Source organism: Vombatus ursinus, unplaced genomic scaffold (assembly GCF_900497805.2).
Source record: "Vombatus ursinus unplaced genomic scaffold, bare-nosed wombat genome assembly UNPS02014837.1, whole genome shotgun sequence".
NCBI classification, from domain to species: Eukaryota; Metazoa; Chordata; class Mammalia; order Diprotodontia; family Vombatidae; genus Vombatus; species Vombatus ursinus.
This window is the reverse complement of record NW_020954615.1, coordinates 7220288-7239462: the sequence shown is the minus strand read 5'-3', so window position 1 is coordinate 7239462 and position 19175 is coordinate 7220288. Positions and strand designations below refer to the sequence as shown.

Sequence of the window (19175 nt, the reverse complement as noted above, 5' to 3'; positions counted from 1 at the left end):
TGCTCAGCGGCGCGCCCTCCCTCTTTTCTTTCCTGGGCAGCGAGGAAAACAGTTTTCTTCCCCAGGGCCAGGGGCTCGCTGTCTGTCTGTCTGTCTGTCTGTCTGTCTGTCTCTGTGTCTGTCTATCTGTCTCTCTGTCTCTTTCTCTCTCTCTCTGTCTCTGTCTCTCTATCTCTGTGTCTGTCTGTCTCTCTCTGTCTCTGTGTCTGTTTGTCTCTCTCTGTCTCTGTGTCTGTCGGTCTGTCTCTCTCTCTCTTTCTCTTTCTCTCTCTCTCTGTCTCTGTGTCTCTGTGTCTGTCTGTCTCTGTGTCTCTGTCTCTGTGTCTGTCAGTCTGTCTCTCTCTCTCTCTCTCTCTGTCTCTGTGTCTCTGTCTCTGTATCTGTCTGTCGGTCTGTCTCTCTCTCTTCTGTCTCTGCATCTCTCCCTCCCACCCTCCCTCTGTTTCTCTGTGTGTCTGTCTCTATCACTGACTGTCTACCTAACACCAGTCACCAAGTTTAGGACATGATAGGTGCAATAGATGCACATGATAGGTGCAGTAATTAAGAAATGCCTCTTAAAACCCATGAATGAATCAGCACTTTGAGTATTGGGAGAAAGGATTTAGTTTCCATCGCCTCTCAGGTCCACTGTGTTCTACTACACTTCTCGGTTACAATGTCGTCTTCCATACATTTTCTCATTTGATCTTCACAACAATCCTGCTATGAAGCAGAGGGTGCAGGGCATAGGAGCTGGTCAGGACACTTGGGCTCAAGATGGGTGCCTGGGATTTCCCTGCATTGGTTGAGGAGTTCCCTTATGGGACTCCCCTGTACCAATGAAATAGGCTGATCCAACCCTCCCCCCAATCCCGTAAGGCAGGCAGGTACCACAGATACCATTAGCCCCATTTTAAAGATCAGGCAATAGGAGATCAGAGAGATGGAATGACTGACTTGCGCACAGCCGCAAGGATAACGTGTGGAAGACAAGATGCGAATACAGGCCCCCAGTGACGCCAAGTCTCGCCCTCGTTCCCTGGGCCGTGCTGTTACGTGTGGTTCTGTTGTGTGGAGGGACCTGATTTCCCCAAGCTCCAAAACAACAAGTCATGTTCAAAGAGAGCTCTGACGTACTCAGCACAACATTTACCAGCTGGCTGTTTGCTGCACCATTTTCCACTCCCAAGTTCTTTTCAGAGTCTTGGAATCAGCCCAGAGAGAACAATAGGTGCTTTCCCTCCCAGAATTCCCTGGACAACCGATCTGGGATTCCAAACCTGGAGGAAGTCAGTCAGCAATGCCATGGGTGTGCATGCGCCATTCACGGAAAAAGGAAAAAAAGACAAGTGGGGAGTTTTCCTGAAACAGCCCCCAGTGGTATTAAACCTGAAGCTCCAGGAACCAATGTAAAGGCTCTGCTCTCACACAGTGACTCCGGATACTGGGAGCAACCTCACCCACTGACAGGAGGCAGGGCTTGTTATTGTCTTCATCCCAGGGCTGGAAAGTGCCAGGAGGCGCCAGGAACGTCAGCAGGGCAAGAAGGCTGCTTGAGTGTGACCCAAGAGACCACACGAGCCTGGCCGAAGAGCCCCCAGACTCCTCCCCTCCTCAAAAGCAACAGAGCAGCAAGGATGGGGAGGGGGCACAAGACCTGAGACCCTCTGAGCCACGAGACAGAAATGACCAAGTGAAGAGTCAGAACATCTGAGTCCAAATCCCACTCTGATGCTTACTACACGAAGCTACTTAACCTCTCTGGTCCTCAGTTTCCTCACTGGTAAAGGGAAAGACTTGAACTAGCTGGCCTCGAGGTCCCTTCCAACTGGAGACCTATGATCCTATGATATGGGTTCAAATCCTGCCTCTGACGTTTACGACCTGTGAGACTTTAGGTCAGTTAGAACCTCCATGGGCCCTCGGTTTCCTTCTCTGTAAAATACGAAGCGTTAGACGAGCTGACCTCTGAGGTCGCTTCCAACGGGAGACCTGTGAATCCACAAGCAGAATCCAGTCACCTCAGAAATCATCCCAGGAACAAGGCAACAGCCAGGTCGGTGCAAAGTGCCCCTGCAGGCCGAGCTCAGCTGCTGCTCCTCCAGACAGCCTCTCCCTTAGCTTAGCCAATCAGAGAATCGGAGTCAGAGAGGACCTCAGACACCATCCAACCCAACCCAAACCTCCCCCAGAAGCCCCTCTCCACCACCCTGCCAAGTGGCTGTCCAACCTTTGATGCCAGACAACCCCAAGTAGGGAGGCCCACTCCTGAAGGACGGCATTGGTAGCTGGGCCCTTAATAAGGGCTGCACCGTGTTGGATTCCATTCTGCTTGTGAACAGGGATTATTTTTACCCTTCTTTGTATCTCCACTGCTTGGCATATAGTAGATGCTGAATAAATGCTTATGAATTTGACTTGCTACGTGTCCTCTGCAACCCCCCCAACAACTCTCTGTGGTTATTCAGTCACGTCCAACTCTCCATGACCCTGTGGACCACAGCGCACCGATACCGTCCATGGGGTTTTCATGGCAAAGGTACTGGAGTGGTTTGCCATTTCCTTATCCAGTGGATTGAGGCAAACAGAGATTAAATGACTTGTCCAGGGTCACACAGCTAGCAAGTGTCTGAGGCAGCATTTGAACTCAAGTCTTCCTAACTCCGGGCCCAGTACTCTATCTGCTGAGCCACCTGACTGCTTCCAACAATTCTCTAAGACGATAAATCCCCCGACAAGCTGCAAATCTGCATCAGTGGGAGGAGATGCCATACTAGGAGTGAATTGAATATGAGTTCCCTGAGGGCAAGGATTGCTCCTTTTTGGTCTTTGTGTCTCTAGTGCCTAGCACAGGGCCTGCATATGTGGCCCATGGCTCTGAGATCTCTTCTGGGTCCTCTCCTCTCCAGTGATGCAGCTCCCCACCTCTGTCTTCCCCAATCAGGCTCAGAGCCTTCCTCCATTTTGCCTCACATTGTATGCACGGACTTCACCATGAACAACACTTGAAGCAAAGCATACTTCTCTCGTTTAAGAAAGAGGGAAAGCCAAGCTTTCGATGCTGCGCGACAGGCCTGGGGCTTCCCCCTGAGTCCAGTAACATGGACAGAACTGAGGGGATTCAGATCCCTGGCACTGCAGCTCCAACCACACATTCTCCCCTTCCTTTTCTTGGAAAGGTGGGGGCCTATGGGTGTGAAACACTACTGGCACTTTCAGCTACAAGCTATTTACCGGTTGGTCTTGCTTAACTACCTTTTTTTTCTGTTTTTATTAAAAAGGCTGGTTCTCTGGATAGGAGAGAGGGCAGCAAGATATTCAGAAATGACTGATGAAAAAATGAAACCAAGAAAAAATTTAAAATAGATTCATAAAATAAAAATGAAAGGCATCAATTAAACAAATAAAATGAAAAGACCGTGAGTGCTCCACCTCCCTCAACCCATTAACATTAAGGGTATCAAAGTTCATTTTTCGATAGCACTTTAAGGCTTCTGATGATTTCCTCACATAAGAATCTAAGGCAAGTTATTACCCCGTTTTACAGATGAGGAAACTGAGGCTCAGAGCAGTTAAAGGACTGAGGCAGAATCACACAGCTGCTACATGTTCGATCCAGGATGGGAAAGCCCAGTCTCCTGACTCCAAGTCCAAAGGCTCTCCCCCTCCCCCAGGCTGCTTCCCCTAAAATTACCAATCTGGCCCAATGCCTGGAAAACTCCAACGACAGGAGATAGGCCTGTTAAAACCCATTAGGATAATGTTCCAAATTAAATTGCATTAGGCACAACCGAGGAAACACTGAGGGGGTGGGGGTGGGAGACGGGGGAAGCCTCCTAAGTACATTTTCCAAAAGCCCTCCAAAGAACTCAGGGCACTTTAAGGCCAGATCTTCCATGGTGGTGAGAGGAATCTGGCACCATGAGAGAAGTACACATACATGAGTAAGGTCACTTGAAGGTGAGAGGCAGGCAGGAGGAGGCATCCTCTGGGCCTTGAGGACCTAGAAGGCCACATGTGGCTTCAAGACACAAAGGTTCCCCACCCCCTGCACCCACTCAGCGGCTGATGGACCTTTGCTCTCACTCTTCAAAAGACCTGCCCCTGACTCTCCTCTCCTCCAAGAGCCCGACCCAGCCTTGAAGGCCTCATTCTTGCCAAAGGAGGTCAAGGAATGAAAGGATCTCACAGACAAAAGTGACGTCAGCACCCATCACTCAAACAATAAGCATTTATTAAGTGCCTACTCTGTGCTAAGCAGGGTGCTAGATACAGCTCCAACCCAAAAGAATCCTCACTCCAGCACTCTGACGACAGGCCATCGGGCCTTGGCTGCAGGACCTCCGAGGAGGGGGGAGCTCATTCCTCCTGAGGACAGCACTAACCCTCAGCAAGGTTGTCCTCAAAAAAGCTCTCCTCAATTTGCGTCTGCGACTTCCTCTCCTCCTCTTAGAACTGAGTACATCTAATCGCTGTTCCAAATGACAACCCTTCAAACATGAGACGTCAGCAACCTTGGTAGCCCTGAGCCCTGACTTCCGGCTAAAGTGTCCTCAACAGATCCCAATACGAAAGAGATTCCAGCCCCTCTGCAAAGTGTTGATGTTTTTCCAAACAATATTGATCAGAGCTAAATACGATGTCAGGCAATCAACAAGCATTTTATTATGTGCCTATACTTAGCCTACTGGGCTAAGTGCTGGGTATATAAAGAAAGGCAAAAGACAGTCCCTGCTCTTAAGGAGATCCTGGCCTAATGAGGAAGATGACAGGTAAACAACTATGGACAAGACACATATGGGACAAACTGGGATAACCTCAGAAGGAAAGCATTAGCATTGAGATGGATCAGGAAAGGCTTCTTGTCAAAGGTGGGATTTCAGAAAAAGTCAAACATGATAATCACCTCTTATCTAAACAGTATGTCTCTTAATGAATCCTAAGATCTCATTAGTCTTTTATGGCTGCCACATCACACCATTAATTCATATTGAGGCTGGAGTCCACTAAGACCCCCAGGTCTCCAGAATCTTTCAGAATATGTTTCCTAGGTTGTGCCTAAGGCAATTTAATTTGGAGCATTATCCTAATGGGTTTTAACAGGTCTGTCTCCTGTCATTGGAGTTTTCCACTAATCTTTCCAAGATTAGTACACTTTATATTTGACAGTTGCTGGAAAAAGGGTTCAAGGAATCCCCAGGAAACCTCTAACACCTTGAAACCTTGGAAAAGTAGTTCAAGAGATTCCCTAGGAGCAGAAATCATCCAGGACTTGTTTCTAAAACCAAATGCTTTAGACAGCTGCCCACCTTCTGTACAAAGGTCGCCCTTTTTCAGGGCTCTTTCAAGTCTGATTTCATTGAGGAGAAAACCTCAATGAGATTGAGGCTAATGCAAAGAAGGTATGCCCTGAATTCTGTTTCAAGGTGTAGCACGAAGGCCCCGGAGCCCAAGAGGCTATGGAGAAAGAAGCCACATCTCAATAGGGCTGACTCTACTTTAGAAATAATTCTTTCAGGACACCAGGGAATGAATCCTCCTTCCCAATTCTGCTCCTCCATCCCCCAGCAGCCCCTCCTAAAAGGGTTGCCTCTCACTAAGAAGGAGCCTACTTTAAATTGCCTTACTTAGCTCCCCTCCATCCAGCCCTGGGCTGAGAGATGTGCCCTTTGCCCTATCTCTATGGCCTCTCTAGAGAATCACAAGATGATAACTCTATAGCTGGAAGGGACCTCAAAGGTCCATCTCCTTCATCTTACAGATGAGGAAACTGAGGCCAGAGCGGCTAAATGACTGAGGATCATCGATATAGAGGTGGAAGGGACGTCAGAGGGCATCTAGTCCATTTTCTTCATCTTATAGATGAGGAAACTGAGGCCAGAGAGGTTAAGCACTTGCTTAGGAGGTCACACTGGCAGTAAAAACCAGAAGTGAGATTTGAACCCGGGTCTTCTGTCTCCAGCTCCATTGTAGCACACATTAACCAGTCAAGGGCTACATGGTTTAAGTAACTTACGATGTTGTGAGTCTTGGCTGAGATGGTTTTGACACTGTCAGGGTCCCAGATGACTAGGTCAGCGTCAGAGCCCACAGCAATGCGGCCCTTCCGGGGATAAAGATTGAAAATCTTGGCCGCGTTGGTGCTGGTCACAGCCACAAACTGGTTCTCATCCATCTTTCCGGTCACCTGGGGAAAAGAAAAACCAAACAACGAAATCAGTGCCCCTGGAAGAGGATCACAATTCAATTCTGCATATGGATTAGATACCAGACTTGAAGTCAGGAAGATCTGAGATCAAATCCTGGCTGTGTGACCCCAGGCACCAATCAATGCTTCAGGCAAGTCTAGAAGCCTTTAAGCTACAAAAAAACAACTCATCTGCATCAGGGAGGGAGTGTCCACCTCGGGAAGAGCCCCCACTAAGATGAAAGCACAGAACGTAAATAAAGAAATAAACACAAAGGGCATACTAAATACACAGAGCAATTTTTAGAGAAAACACTCCCAAGGAGAGGGTGCAAATAAGGAAAGGCCTCATGTAAGGGGGAGGGGAAGACATTTTTATTGTGCTTTGAAGGAAGCTAGGGGATATACAGGTCAGAAGTAAGGGAGAACTATATTCCAGTCACAGAAGCCACATGGCAAAGACAGGTGGGACATGGGGCGCCATGTGCAGGGAAGCACCTAGCAGACTATCCACGCAGCTTCTGAGTCATGGATATAAAAATTAGAGGAGGGCACAGAGCCTCCCCGGGGATCTTAGAAAGATGAACAATCAAACCAAATTTGTCATGATATGAAGACAGGCCTGGCAGCCACAAAGTATCTTTTCACACAATGTTAGAGCTGAAGGGGATTTTAGCAATCATCTCATCCATCCCCTTTATTTTGTTGTCGTTCAGTTGTTTTAGTCACGTCCAACTCTTCAGGACCCCACTTGGTGTTTTCTTGGCAAGGATACTGGACTGGTTTGCCATTTCCTTCTCCAGCTTATTTAACAAAGGAGAACACTGAGGCAAATAGGGTTAAATGGCTTGCCTAGGGTCACACAGCTAGTAAGTTGTCTGAGGATGAATTTGAACTCAGAAAGATGAGTCTTCTTGACTCCAGGCCCAGCACTCTATCCACTGTGCTACCTGGCTGTCCTTCATTTTATAGAAGAGTGGACTGGGGCCGGAAAGTCACACAGTTTGAATCTTGTACTTACTTATCTTTGTACACGTTGTTTCCCTAGTAGAATGTAAGCTCTATGAGGGCAGGCCCCATTTCATTTTGGCTTTGTACTACCATCGTCTAGTACAACGCTGGGCACATAGAAGGTGCTTAATAAATACTGGCTGCCTCCTGGGCCAGCCCTCCTCTGTCCACTACGGGACGAGGCCTGTCAGGGCATATGTGCCTATACAGGCATTGCCACTCACCTGGAAATACCCATTAGAACGGAAGACATGATTTTTATAAGCATGATGTCCGGCTCCATAGGATTAGCCTTCAATGAGCAAACGTACGAAGCCTCCCTTACAAAAATGAGGACCATCAATAATCACCACAAGGGGTCCACCAAAAACCCAGACTCAACTTCTGGGATCCCCATTAAGGGGCAAAGCCAAAGCAGTGAGATCCCACAAGCATTCATTCAATGCCTACCATGTGCCAGGCACTGGGTCATAGAGACAAAATGGAAAATAAGCCCGGTCTCACGGAGCTTATATTCTACCGTTGGCATGCCACGGATGATCAGATAAGGACACCCACGAGAACTTCACAGGGGAGAAGCCCTCGTGAATCAATTCAGAGAGGAATGCCACGACCCCCAGGGCAGGGGACCCTCCCGCAACGGGGGATGCCATACCACAGCCTTATCCCAGATGACAGACATCCTCTCCTCAGTCCCATTGGTGCCCTCAGGAATCAGGGTGAAGTTATCCTTTCCCACAGCCTTCTGCGCAGTGTTAAAGGTACAGTGGGCACTGCCAGTGACCTGGAGATCCCCGCTGAAAGGCAAGTACCACAGACAATGAATTGGAGAGACGAAAGGAGATGAGAGAGCCCTGAACGCTTAAACCTGCTTTACCACTGCCATGTGGGATGGGCATGAAGAGACACCATTTCCGTCCACGTTTTTAGATATACTCTAGATCTACAGAGGTAGAAGGAAGGCCACCATTCACTTCCATTCCACCTTAGGGATATGTGCAAAAGTCCAGTGCATTGCACCATCAACACTGATTTGAGTGAGCCTGCCTTCCTCCCCCAGAAAGAAGGAAAAGTCACTGGAACTATTTATTATTTCTTTAGAGAACACTAGGGCCTGATGTCTACTGCTTCTCAGCAAAAAGATGGTGGCCTGCGGGAATGAAATGAAACATGCACCTTCAGACAAGGCCAATGATGTGTTTTTAGTGTTACTTGTTATGAGGGAGAGTGCTCTTGAAGAAGGGTGGAGTCACCAGAGATGGAGATTCTTTTTCTAAAGAGCATCAACAAAACATTTTGCAAAGATACCGGGGCTTCACTATGATACTGTCCTCAAGCAGGTAACTGGAAGCTCCTTAAAGGTCTAACTACATAATGGAGTTTATTGGGTTCCTCAGTAAGTGACTGAGATCATCTCCACAATGGAGAAGCCTCACAGGGCCAGAGTCACAGAATCTCTGAGTGGAATGGGGCCTCAGAGGCTAGCTAGCCTAACCCACACACCTCCCCACCACCAAAAAAAAAAAAGTCCCCACTAAAACATATCTGTAATTAACCAGCCTCCACTCAACTGTCCAAGTAGTTTTCCTATAATGCATGTCCAACCATGTAACACTCCCTTCAATAGACTCATTGGCTCCCTACCACCTCCAGAATTAAAATAAAACATAAAATACTGTTTCTGACTTCTAAAGTCCTTCAGAACCTGGCCCTTCTCACCTTTCCAGGCTTCACGTACTCTGAAATCCAATGACAGTGACCTCCTAGCTGTTTCTCAAAGAAGACACTCATCTCCAGACTCCAGGCATTTTCATTGGCTGTCCCCCTTGCCTGGAATGCCGTCCCTCCTCATCTCTGCCTCTTGGCTTCCCTAACTTTCGCAAGTCTCAGCTAAGGTCCTACCTTCTCCAGGAAGTCTTTCCCCATCTTGCCTAATGTTGGCGCCTTCCCTTTCCTATTTATTCTATGTCCATAGCTTGTTTGTACATAGTTGTTTGTACGTTGTCTTCCCTGTTAGACTATGGGCTCCCTGAAGGCAGGCACTGTCATTTGCCCCAGCCCTTAGCACCATACCTGTCACACAGAAGGTGCTGACTAAATGTTAACTGACTGACTTGAAGACCCCCAGCGGGATCTTCTAGGGCATCCCATCCCCTTTTTGGATGGCTATTCATCGTTCAGAAGTTTTTCTTTACATTTAACTCAAATTTCCCCCTGGAGCTTCTCTTTTTTCCTGGTTCTGTCCTCTGGCGTCAAACAGAACAATTAATATATCTCCTTCCTATGTCAGCCCTTCAAATACTTGAAGGCAGCAATCACACGCCTCCTAACCTTCTCTTCTCCAGACTGAACATCCCTCACTCCTTCAAACAATCCCCATGTGACACAGACTCATGGCCCTTGACCCTACTGATTAGGTTTCATTCCACAGCTAGTAGTGCTAAAGGCTTCCAGAGTGTAAATCATCCCTGGGGTCAGGCTGGTGAAATGAGCGACTGCCTGCAAGCCTGTTTTCATCTCTTAAATCCATCAAATGTGATCCCAGTCAGGTCTGTTAGAGAATGACGAGAAGAAAATGGCGGAGGGGAGCCCTGACGCTTGGGAACCTGGAGGTGTCAGGAAGTGTCCGCTACTCACCAAGAGAGCAAGGAGTTGAGGAAGTCAGGAGTGGTCGGGTCAGGGCTCAAAGGCGGAGAAGTGACAAAAGCCGCTGCCTTGGCCCAGTTCTTGCTCCAGTAGTGAGATCCATCCGTCCCTAAGCTGGCTGTGATGGGCTCCCCATACACCACGGTGCCTAGGAATTCCAACACCCCAACAATCAGCATCACCATATGATACCAGTCTCCCTCCCTCAGGCCAGAGGATCATAGAAGCAGACACATGAGCATCTCCTACGCCATCTAGTCCAACCCTCTTACTTTACTGATGAGGAAACTGAGGCTCAGATTTGCCCCAGGTCTCACAGCTAGTAAGGTCAGTGGCAGGATTTGAACCCAGGTCCTCCCGGCTCCAAGTTCAGCACTTTGACCACTTGACCATACTGCCTCTGCAAGTCTTCCAAACAAGTATATGAGCGTAGCTCTGGCCCTCTTTCCACACCTCCTAAACGCAAACGTCTCTCGCAGTTCTTAAAGCCAGACATTTCCCAGAACGGAATGCACCTCCTCTCCCCTTAGCCATTTCTGAGGCCCAACTCATCGTTTGATAAACACATTACACCACCCTGCTTGCCTCCTCCAGCCACGCCAGAGGGCCTCCCACCTCAGGAATCTCACAAAGAAGTGAGGGGGTGACTGAGCTGGGCAGGGTCCCAGGCAGCTCACTCCTGGGAAGGAGGAATAACAGCTCCCCAAGCCAGGAGGGTGTCAGGACCCTGGGGAGAGAGCTCACGGAAGGAAAGAATAAACATTCTCCAAAGCCCCGGCTGGGCTGGCCTCAGGCCTGTCTGTACGCAGCGTTCCCCAGGGCTCGGCAAATATGCCCAGAATCTCACAGGCGGAAAAGGCTTCAGAGGCCTTGCGCTCTCCCTCAACAGGCCTTCCGTCCACAAGCAGCCAGGAACGCGGTCATGCGGCCTGCGCCTGAGGCCCTCCGGGCACGGGCAAGCGGCTGCCTGGGAGGAGGGCAGCCCCCTCCACCTTTAGCCAGCCCTAAGTGCTAGGGCGTGTCTTCTGCATCAGACCTATGGTGCTTTCTCTGCAGTCTGGATGCCTGGTTCCTCATTCTGGCCTCTGGGACCAAAGAGAAACAGTCTCTCCGTGTTGCCTTCCCTGGTTTTCCTGATCTCCCCAACCGCAATGTAATCTTAAGGGCAGGCTCAGCCTCCCTTTCCATCTATACTTCCAAGATTTATCACAATGCCTGGCATGTAGTAGATGTCTAAGAAAGGCCTTTTCTCTTTTATTCATTCAAATCGAACCCTTCTATATGAAGTCTTTCAAATGCTTGGAGAGAGCCAGTAGGGTCCACCCGAAATCTAGAGGCAGCACGGCTTAGTGGGTAGAGCACTGGGCTTAGAATCACAAGGAAAACCTGGATTCACATCCCACCTCCAACCCTCTCTACCTGTGGCTGGAGGCGAGCCACAGCTTCGCCAAAACTCAGTTTCCTCATCTGTCAAATGAGATTAGACTAGATGGCCCTTCTCAAGTCCCTTCAGACTCTAATTATGTGATCTCAGAACCCCGGTGCCCTCAACCACCCCTCAAACAGCAACGAAGACAATGATGATGATGCTGGTGGTGAGCAGGGGAAGAGAGTATACATTCGATTTCACCGGTACAGGGAACTCCTGGGGAAGCAAGTTCCTTTTACTAACTCAGGTCAATACTTTCTCTGCAACTGAAAGAGTGACCTGGGGCACTGAGAGGTTAAGGGTCACACTGCCTGTCCAGGTCAGAAGCCAGGCCAGATCTCTAGCCACTATCCCATGAAGCCTCCAAATAGTAATGATAATTCACATTTATATAGATAATATTTATATATTTAAGGTGTACAAAGCATTTTGCATGTTAGCTCACTTGAGCCTCACAACAACCCAGTAAGGCAAATGTTATCACTATGCCCATTTTACAGAGGAGGAAACTGAGGCTCGAGGAAGTTGTCAGCCAACAAGCATTTATCAAGCACTGACTGAGCCAGGCACGGTGCTAAGGATATAAAGAATGATAAAAACAGCCCCTGCCCCCCGAGGTGCTCATATTCTAACGGAGCAGATGTGTAAAACTGGGTACAAAATACAGAACAGATGGCAGGTAATCTGGGAGGGAAAAGGAGCGAGGGGAACCAGGTTACCCAGAGTCACAGGGCTAGTAAGTGTCTGAAGGCAAGATGTGAACCCAGGTCAGAGCTCTCACCATTCTACCACCCAGCTGCTTCAAATGTGCTAGAGTGGACAGAATGCTAGGCTTGGTCAGCAAGACCTGAGTTCAACTCTCACCTCTAATACTTCCTGGTTGTGTGTCCCTGGGCACATCTCTCTAAGCCTCAGTTTCGTCATCTGTCAAATGAGGGTAATAACAATCCCTATATTGCCTGTCCTCATGAAGTAGTTAAGAGGCATGTATGAAAAAAATCCAAATATACAAAATGCTTTGCAGACTTGAAAGGGCTGGGGAAATGTCCCTGTGATCTCCACGCCTATCAGCATGGGGGAGGGGGGCATTCCCAGGCTCTCAGGGGCCTCCAAGTCAGGGCTGGTTTGGTGGCCTGAGCAAACAGCTCCCTCCTGCTCCTCCTTTATGGACGGGGTGGGAAAAGGCGCTGGAGTGAGAATGAGAAAGCCTTGGCTGCTGCCCAGCAGACTTTATGAAATGCAAATGTTGGGGCTTCCGCCCAGGGCCCCCCTCGGTGGTTCCCACAGCACAGCTGGAGCCCTGAGTTTTTGTTGGAGCATCAACCCAAACGGGGCTCCATTGACCAAGTCTCTTGAATGCACTGGGGGTGGGGCAGCATTCAAAACTATTATCTAACTCAGAGCCTCAGAAGCCAAGGTAGAGAATAGACTGCCCATGAGAGCCTCAAAGGGCACAGAGGCCACGGTATAGACTGCCCAGCACCCAGGTGGCACCAAACTGACAAATCAGAACTCTGGTAAACTTGAAAAAGAGAAGGAAATGATCCCAATGCAATCTCCCATACTTCATTGCAGAGCTGAAGGCTGCTGGGGAGGAGAATGGTGCATACGCTTTCAGACATGGCTGAGACACTGGTTAGTTTTACTCAACTGCTTTCTTCCTCTTTCTTTTTTAACTATACCAGCCTTGCTTGTATAGTTATAATTATAATTTTCTTTTTTTCTTTTTTTTTGGGGGGAAGGCTGGACCTGTCATTTCATCAGTGTAAGGCATTCCCCACACCAGTGCAGTCAAGACTGGGTATGGAGGTCAGGGTAACCAGTATCTCAAGGGCTATCAAGAGGGATTAGCTTTGCTCTGCTTGGCCCCAAAGGGCGGAAGCAGAAGTGCCCACTAATGGATAAGCTATATGGGGATTCCTCTGGGGTGTGGCTTGGGAGAATGCCAAAAAAGGAAATTCCATTTTATTAATTCCTACTCAGGCAGCACATCATCTCTGCCCCCAGTAGAATGTAAGCTCCTTGAAGGCTGGCTCTATGGTTGTGTCTTTGTGATTCTGGTGCCTGGAACACAGCAGGAACTCAATAATTGTTGGATTGAATTTGAAAAACCTGGGTCTCACTTAGGAGGAGAAGGAAAAAGAAAGAAGAAAAGAGGAGGAATAAGAAAGAAAAAAGGGAGAGATGAAAGGGGAGGAAAAAGGAAGAAAGGATGAAGAAGGAACAAATAAATGAGAAATTGAAATAATAAAGAAAGTGAGAAAGGAAAGGAAAGAGGGAAGAATAAAGGGGAGAAGGAAGAGAAAAAAAGAGAGGAGGAGAAGGAAGGGAGGGAGGGAGAGGAAGGAGGATTTTACAAATCAATTTTCTTGTCACTACAACACTGTGAGATAGGTAGGATGAGTATTTTTATCCCCATTTTACAATCCAGGAAGGCTGAGTCCTGGAGAAGTTAAGATCCTTGCCCAAGGTGACACAGCTAGGCACTGTAAGTGAGGGGATGGAAATCCCCATCTCCTGATTCCAAATCCAGTGCTCTTCCCTGTTAGGACCCTAGGTTTAGGGCTGGCAGTGACCTCATACCAAAGCCCAGAGAGAGGAGGTCACTCGCCCCAGGCCCAGATTCACTCAATGCCTCTGACCCTGGCTCTGTGCTCTTTCTACCTCGCCTGCCTTTAGTAACTTCAGTAAGTGGAGTTTTAATAACTTAGCAAATGGACTTATCACAAATAAAAGAGTAGCTTGTGGGATGGTAGATTTAAAGACAGAAGGAACCTTAGAGGCCCTTGAGTATAACTCCCTCATTTGACAGATGAGGAAGCTGAGGCACTGGAAAGATTAAGTGACTTAACTAAGGTCAAACAGCTAGTAAGTGCCTGAGGATGGATCTGAACCCAGGTCTTCCTGACCTCAAGCCCAGAGACCTGTTCCGTATCCCGTAACACCTCTGTCCCAAAGGTCCTGGATCACTAATAGAAAATAGCTTGAGTACTAGGGGCCAGATCACCCCTGTACTGAACAAGAATGACTTCGCATCCTCACCCCATCCCCCCCCACACCCCTTCAGCCTTATCAAGTCACGGGGGAGAAGGCTTCTGGCTACACAATGTTCCCCAGAGGAATTCCATGGCCAGATGGAAACTGACGTCATAGGTATACGCAGGGGAGGGTTATTTAGACTGGATCGAATTAAATCCAAGCCTGGCATAGGACAGGGAGAAGACAGGGCCTGCCCACCCATTCTCTGCAGTGTGGCAGCTTTAAATAGATGCTAAACAAGGCTTCGGGAGCGGAACGAAGGAGTAACCTGAGCTCTGGGCCTCAGTTCACTGTAATTAGGTTAATGCTGGAGCGTGATAAAAGTAGCCGGCTTGGCAGGAGAGGCTGGAAAAGGCATTGTCTGCCCAGTGGGAGTGACCCGGCCTCCCCTCCCACCAGCCCGCAGGCCGCACTCACCCTTCTTCCTGGCCTGGGCGATGACCTCAGCAGCACTTTTGCTCATCACCTTCGTGATATACAGCGGGCAGTTGGTTTGGTTGGCAATGGTAATCGCCCGGTTCACAGCCTCAGCCTCGACCTGCAAGACAGCATCCACGTGTGAGCCGCTTCTCTATCCCCCCCCCAAATCCTGTTGGAATCCATGGGGTACACAATCATCACAATGATAACTCCCCTTCTGAAAGCATGCCCCACCCAATATTCCTACAACTCTAATCTAATCACATCACCTCTCTACTCAAAGAATCTTCAATAGCTCCCAACGCCTTCTAGGTTGTTGTTCAGTCATGCCCAACTCTTAGTGACCCCATTTGGGGTTTTCTTGGCAAAGATACCACAGCGGTTTGCCATTTCCTCCTCCGGCTCATTTTACAGACGAGGAAACTGAGGCAAACTGGAAGAAGTGACTTACCCAGGGTCACACAGCTGGTCAGTGTCTAAAGTCAGATTTGAGCTCAGGTCTTCCCGACCCCAGGTGCCACGTTCTAGCCACTGTGACGCCTAGCTGCCTGCTTGCCTCCAGGACGATATACCAATCAGCGTAGCAGTCAATGTCCTCTACCGTCTCGCTCCTGTTTCATCTCCTCCCTATGCACCTTTGCACAGGTGGTTCTCCATATGTTCCCTCTCCATTTTAACCTTACAGAATCCTTACCTTCCTGCACAGCACACCTCGGGGCCATGCCCTACACCAGACCTTTCCTGTGGTCCCCCAAGGGTTCGTCCTCTGTCCTTCTGACTTTCTGTGTACTTTACACACGTTAGATTTGCTTATCAGCACACATGCTGTGTCCCAGTGCCCTCCTCTCCTCCCTCCACCCCCAGCCTGGTGCAAAATCAGCTTGTGGAGAGCACAGATTGTTTCATTTGTATCTGAAGTGCCTGATACAATGCCTGGCACGTTGTAGACGCTACAGGAACGTCTGGGGAATAGAATCATTGAAGTGGTTGGCTTCCCACAGTTGAGGCTGGAAGGCACCTCAGACATATTACATCCAACCCACTTCATTTTACAGAAAAGGAAACTGAGGCTCAGAGAGTTTAAATGACTTCAGGGAAGGAGATGGGAAAGTCTGATTCCCCAGGAAAATTCTCAGTCAGCTTTCAGCAGAAGCTGAGGCTCCCATGAACACCGAGTACTAACAGGAAGAGGGAGGATGGGACATCGTTCTTACGCAGCAACCAAGAAAAGGCACAGATGGAATTGAAGGAATGTGGACACAGGCACAGAAAGAGATGAAATGTCAGGTACAGGACTGATGCAGTGAATGCAGTGAGCAGCCCGCACTGCACTCCAAGAATCCCGAGGAAAACTAGGCATGTACAACTTTCTGCAGAGGAAGAAAAGGAATATGATAGAGCCTTTTCATAAACGAGTGATCAAGAGATGTCACCTCACTGTCCCAGTGGACAGAGCATCGGCCCTGGAGTCAGGAGGAGCTCGGTTCAAATCCAGCCTCAGACACTTACTAGCTGTGTGACCCTGGGCAAGTCACTTAACCCTGATGTTTCCCAAAAAAAGAGAGAGAAACATGTCACCTCATCTGTCTTCTACATTAATGGTGGGTGTTTGGAAATATTTTTAGTTATTATTAGAAATTAACATGAAGAATTAAAGCTGGCGTTGGAATCAGGAAGACCTGAGTTCAAATTCAGCCTCAGACTCACTAACTGTGTGACCCTGGGCAAGTCACTTAACCTGTCAAGATTCCCAGCTACCGGCAAGTTGCCAATCTGCATTGGTGTAGGAAGCTTCCACACCCGGAGTTCTAAAATCAGTGAAATCACAAATCTAGACGCCCACCCCCATGGAAAGTGAACCACCCATATAACTGAGGAAATTTGCTTTGCAGCTATTTACACACAAATAAATTCACTTCAATAACTGAAATGTCAGAATTTTCTCTCATTCCCTCTAAGCCTGGAGGCTTAGGATTCTTTGGCCATGTATTCCTTGTCCCTTTTCCTCTTCCAGATAACTGAGGCCAAGGAGTGCTCTATTTCTCCAGGCCTCTTTTCGATCATATTAGCGCATAAAGGGCTTCCCAGATTTCTTTGTGCTCTTTCTCTCTGTTGGCCTTGAGAGCATCAGAGGATGCCACTGCGTGAATGGGCCACGATTCATTCACCCCCCCACCCCCCACTCCCACTGCTAAGCATTTGAACTGCCTGCAATTTTTGACCATTACAATTATAACTGGGATGAAGATCTTAAGTGTTGTAATTATTTTCCTCATTTTTGTTGCATTCTTAGGGAATGCTCTCCAAAAGGATTCATATTATATGTGTGTATATATATATATATATATATACATATATATACACACACATATACACATATATAGATACATAGATTCACATATACATATAAGTATGTGTGTATATACACATATATGTCTCCACTATCCCCCAAACACTGAGTTTCATTGGTTTTAAGTTTCTTTGACAATTTGATGTACATTAGGTACAATCTCAATATTGTTTTCATCTGCATTTCTTTGATCGTTACTGGGGCTGGGCATTTTTTCAAGGCATTATTAACAACCTGTGTGTCCTCTTTTGAAAACTGTCTGCTCAAATCCTTTCCCACTTAGCCATGCCTAATGGTGTTTGGATTGGGTTTCTTCTGTGTATAGTTGCTGTTTTTCATGGGGCATGATGTGACCCATATTATATCTAAATTGGTATAACAGACCACATTCTAATGAGATTTTATGGTAGCTTGGCCTAGAGTTTATACTTAGGGATTTTGCAATTGGCACTTTTGCTTGACAAATTCAAGCTGATCTCATCACATTCAGCCCCGCTATATGATACAAGGTCAGTAAATTAGGAAGCCAACAGGTTGAAGACACGGAAGGATTGTTTATCAGCTTATTAAATGTTCTGATGCCCACAAAGCTGGGGGAGGCAATGAGTATCATAGATGACAGAATCAGGACCCCACCCCCAAGAGATCCAAAGGAAAAATGGGTCAATGAAATGCAATGAATTGGGACAATTGGAAAGTCCTGTACTTTGGTTCAAAGGAACAAAAAAGCTACAATAGGAAAAAAAAAAAGCTACAAAAGTGTGCTTTAAAGAACACACTGTGGGGACAGCTAGGTGGCGAAGTGGATAGAGCACCAGCCCTGGATTCAGAAGGACCTGAGTTCAAATCCGGCCTCAGACACAAAACATTTACTAGCTGTGTGACCCTGGGCAAGTCACTTAACCCCATTGTCTAACCAAATTAAAAAATAATAATAATAAAGAACACACTGTGTGACATTGAAGGATGAGGGCGTGTCCAGGGGAAGGCAATGGGGAAGAGAGGAGCCTACAGTGATTGGTTTTGTTTTCCGCAAATTTCCGTGACTTCCCTGTCTTGTACTTGTAAAATTGATTTTTTCTAACCCAACTGGAAGACTTTACATTAACCTCTATTGACTTTCAACTCATTAGAGCAATGCTGTAATGCTCTAGCCCGTCAAGATCCTTTTGAATCCTGATTCTGTCCAAATGCTAACTGTTCCTCCTTGCTTTGCGTCAGCTGACAATTTGACAAGCATGGCATCCATACTGTTGAAGAAGTTACTGATAAAAACATTAAAGGCCACCGATCCTTGAGGCCCTCCACTGCAGACCTGCCTTAGCACTACTGGCTCGCTCTCGGAATCTTTATCTGGGTATCCTTGGGCTCATTACCCCCCCCTTTCTGGGCCTCAGTTTCTTCACTTGTAAAAGGAAATATTTGGATTAGATGACTTCTACCTTCTCTTTCAGTTCTCAAACGATGATCCCACACCCAGTGCCAGGCACATAGTAAATGTTTGTTGACTGGCATTCCCACAGAGATTTAAAGTTTCCAAAGTACTTTCTAGACATCATTAGACTCAAGTCTCACAGCAGACCTAAGAGGCAGGAACTCCAGGCATCATTACTTCTATTTTATTGATGAAGAAAGGGTAAGGGACTTGCCCAGGGTCGCGCGGCTAGTAAGTGTCTGAGGCTGGATTTGAACTCACATCCTCCTGAGTCCAGGAAGCGCACTCTTTAGCTGCCTACCAGCTGTGGTTCCAGGGCTAAATAAAGTCGGGGCCTCCTCCTGATCCAGCTTTTCCTCCTCCCAACAGCGATTGCCTTTGCCCCCTACCCCTCCAGCTCCAGCTCCCGCCCTTCTCCTCCCACACAAGTAACTTAGCTCTGAATCGGCCTGTTCAGCTCAGCCTCCGGGGTTCTAGGGGCCCTCCCTTCCCGGGCCTCTTACAGGGAAACATGGGGCCTCAGAGCTCGGACCTTAGACTGGAAACAATCAGGTCCAAGAGTTCTCAAGTTCTTATCTCAGATTATCTGGTGCTCTGGGCAAACTGGGCGCTCTGTCTGGGAGACGGGCCTCCAGCTCTCCTGCCTCTGAGTCTTGACTAGGGCCGGTCCTCTAAA

The 19175-nt window shown here is 47.9% G+C and overlaps 1 protein-coding gene across 1 annotated transcript in view; it reads right to left on the bottom strand.

The window, feature by feature from the left end:
• The window catches only part of LOC114026269 (dihydropyrimidinase-related protein 2), a 104881-nt gene that overhangs the window by 20044 nt on the left and 65662 nt on the right, over positions 1-19175 (bottom strand). Inside the window, exons 8-11 of the mRNA XM_027839937.1 lie at positions 14712-14832; positions 9818-9974; positions 7836-7977; positions 5999-6169 (exon numbers count right to left, since the gene is read on the bottom strand). Of these exons, the coding sequence (XP_027695738.1) occupies positions 5999-6169; positions 7836-7977; positions 9818-9974; positions 14712-14832 (591 nt within the window). The remainder of the gene's footprint in view (positions 1-5998; positions 6170-7835; positions 7978-9817; positions 9975-14711; positions 14833-19175) is intronic.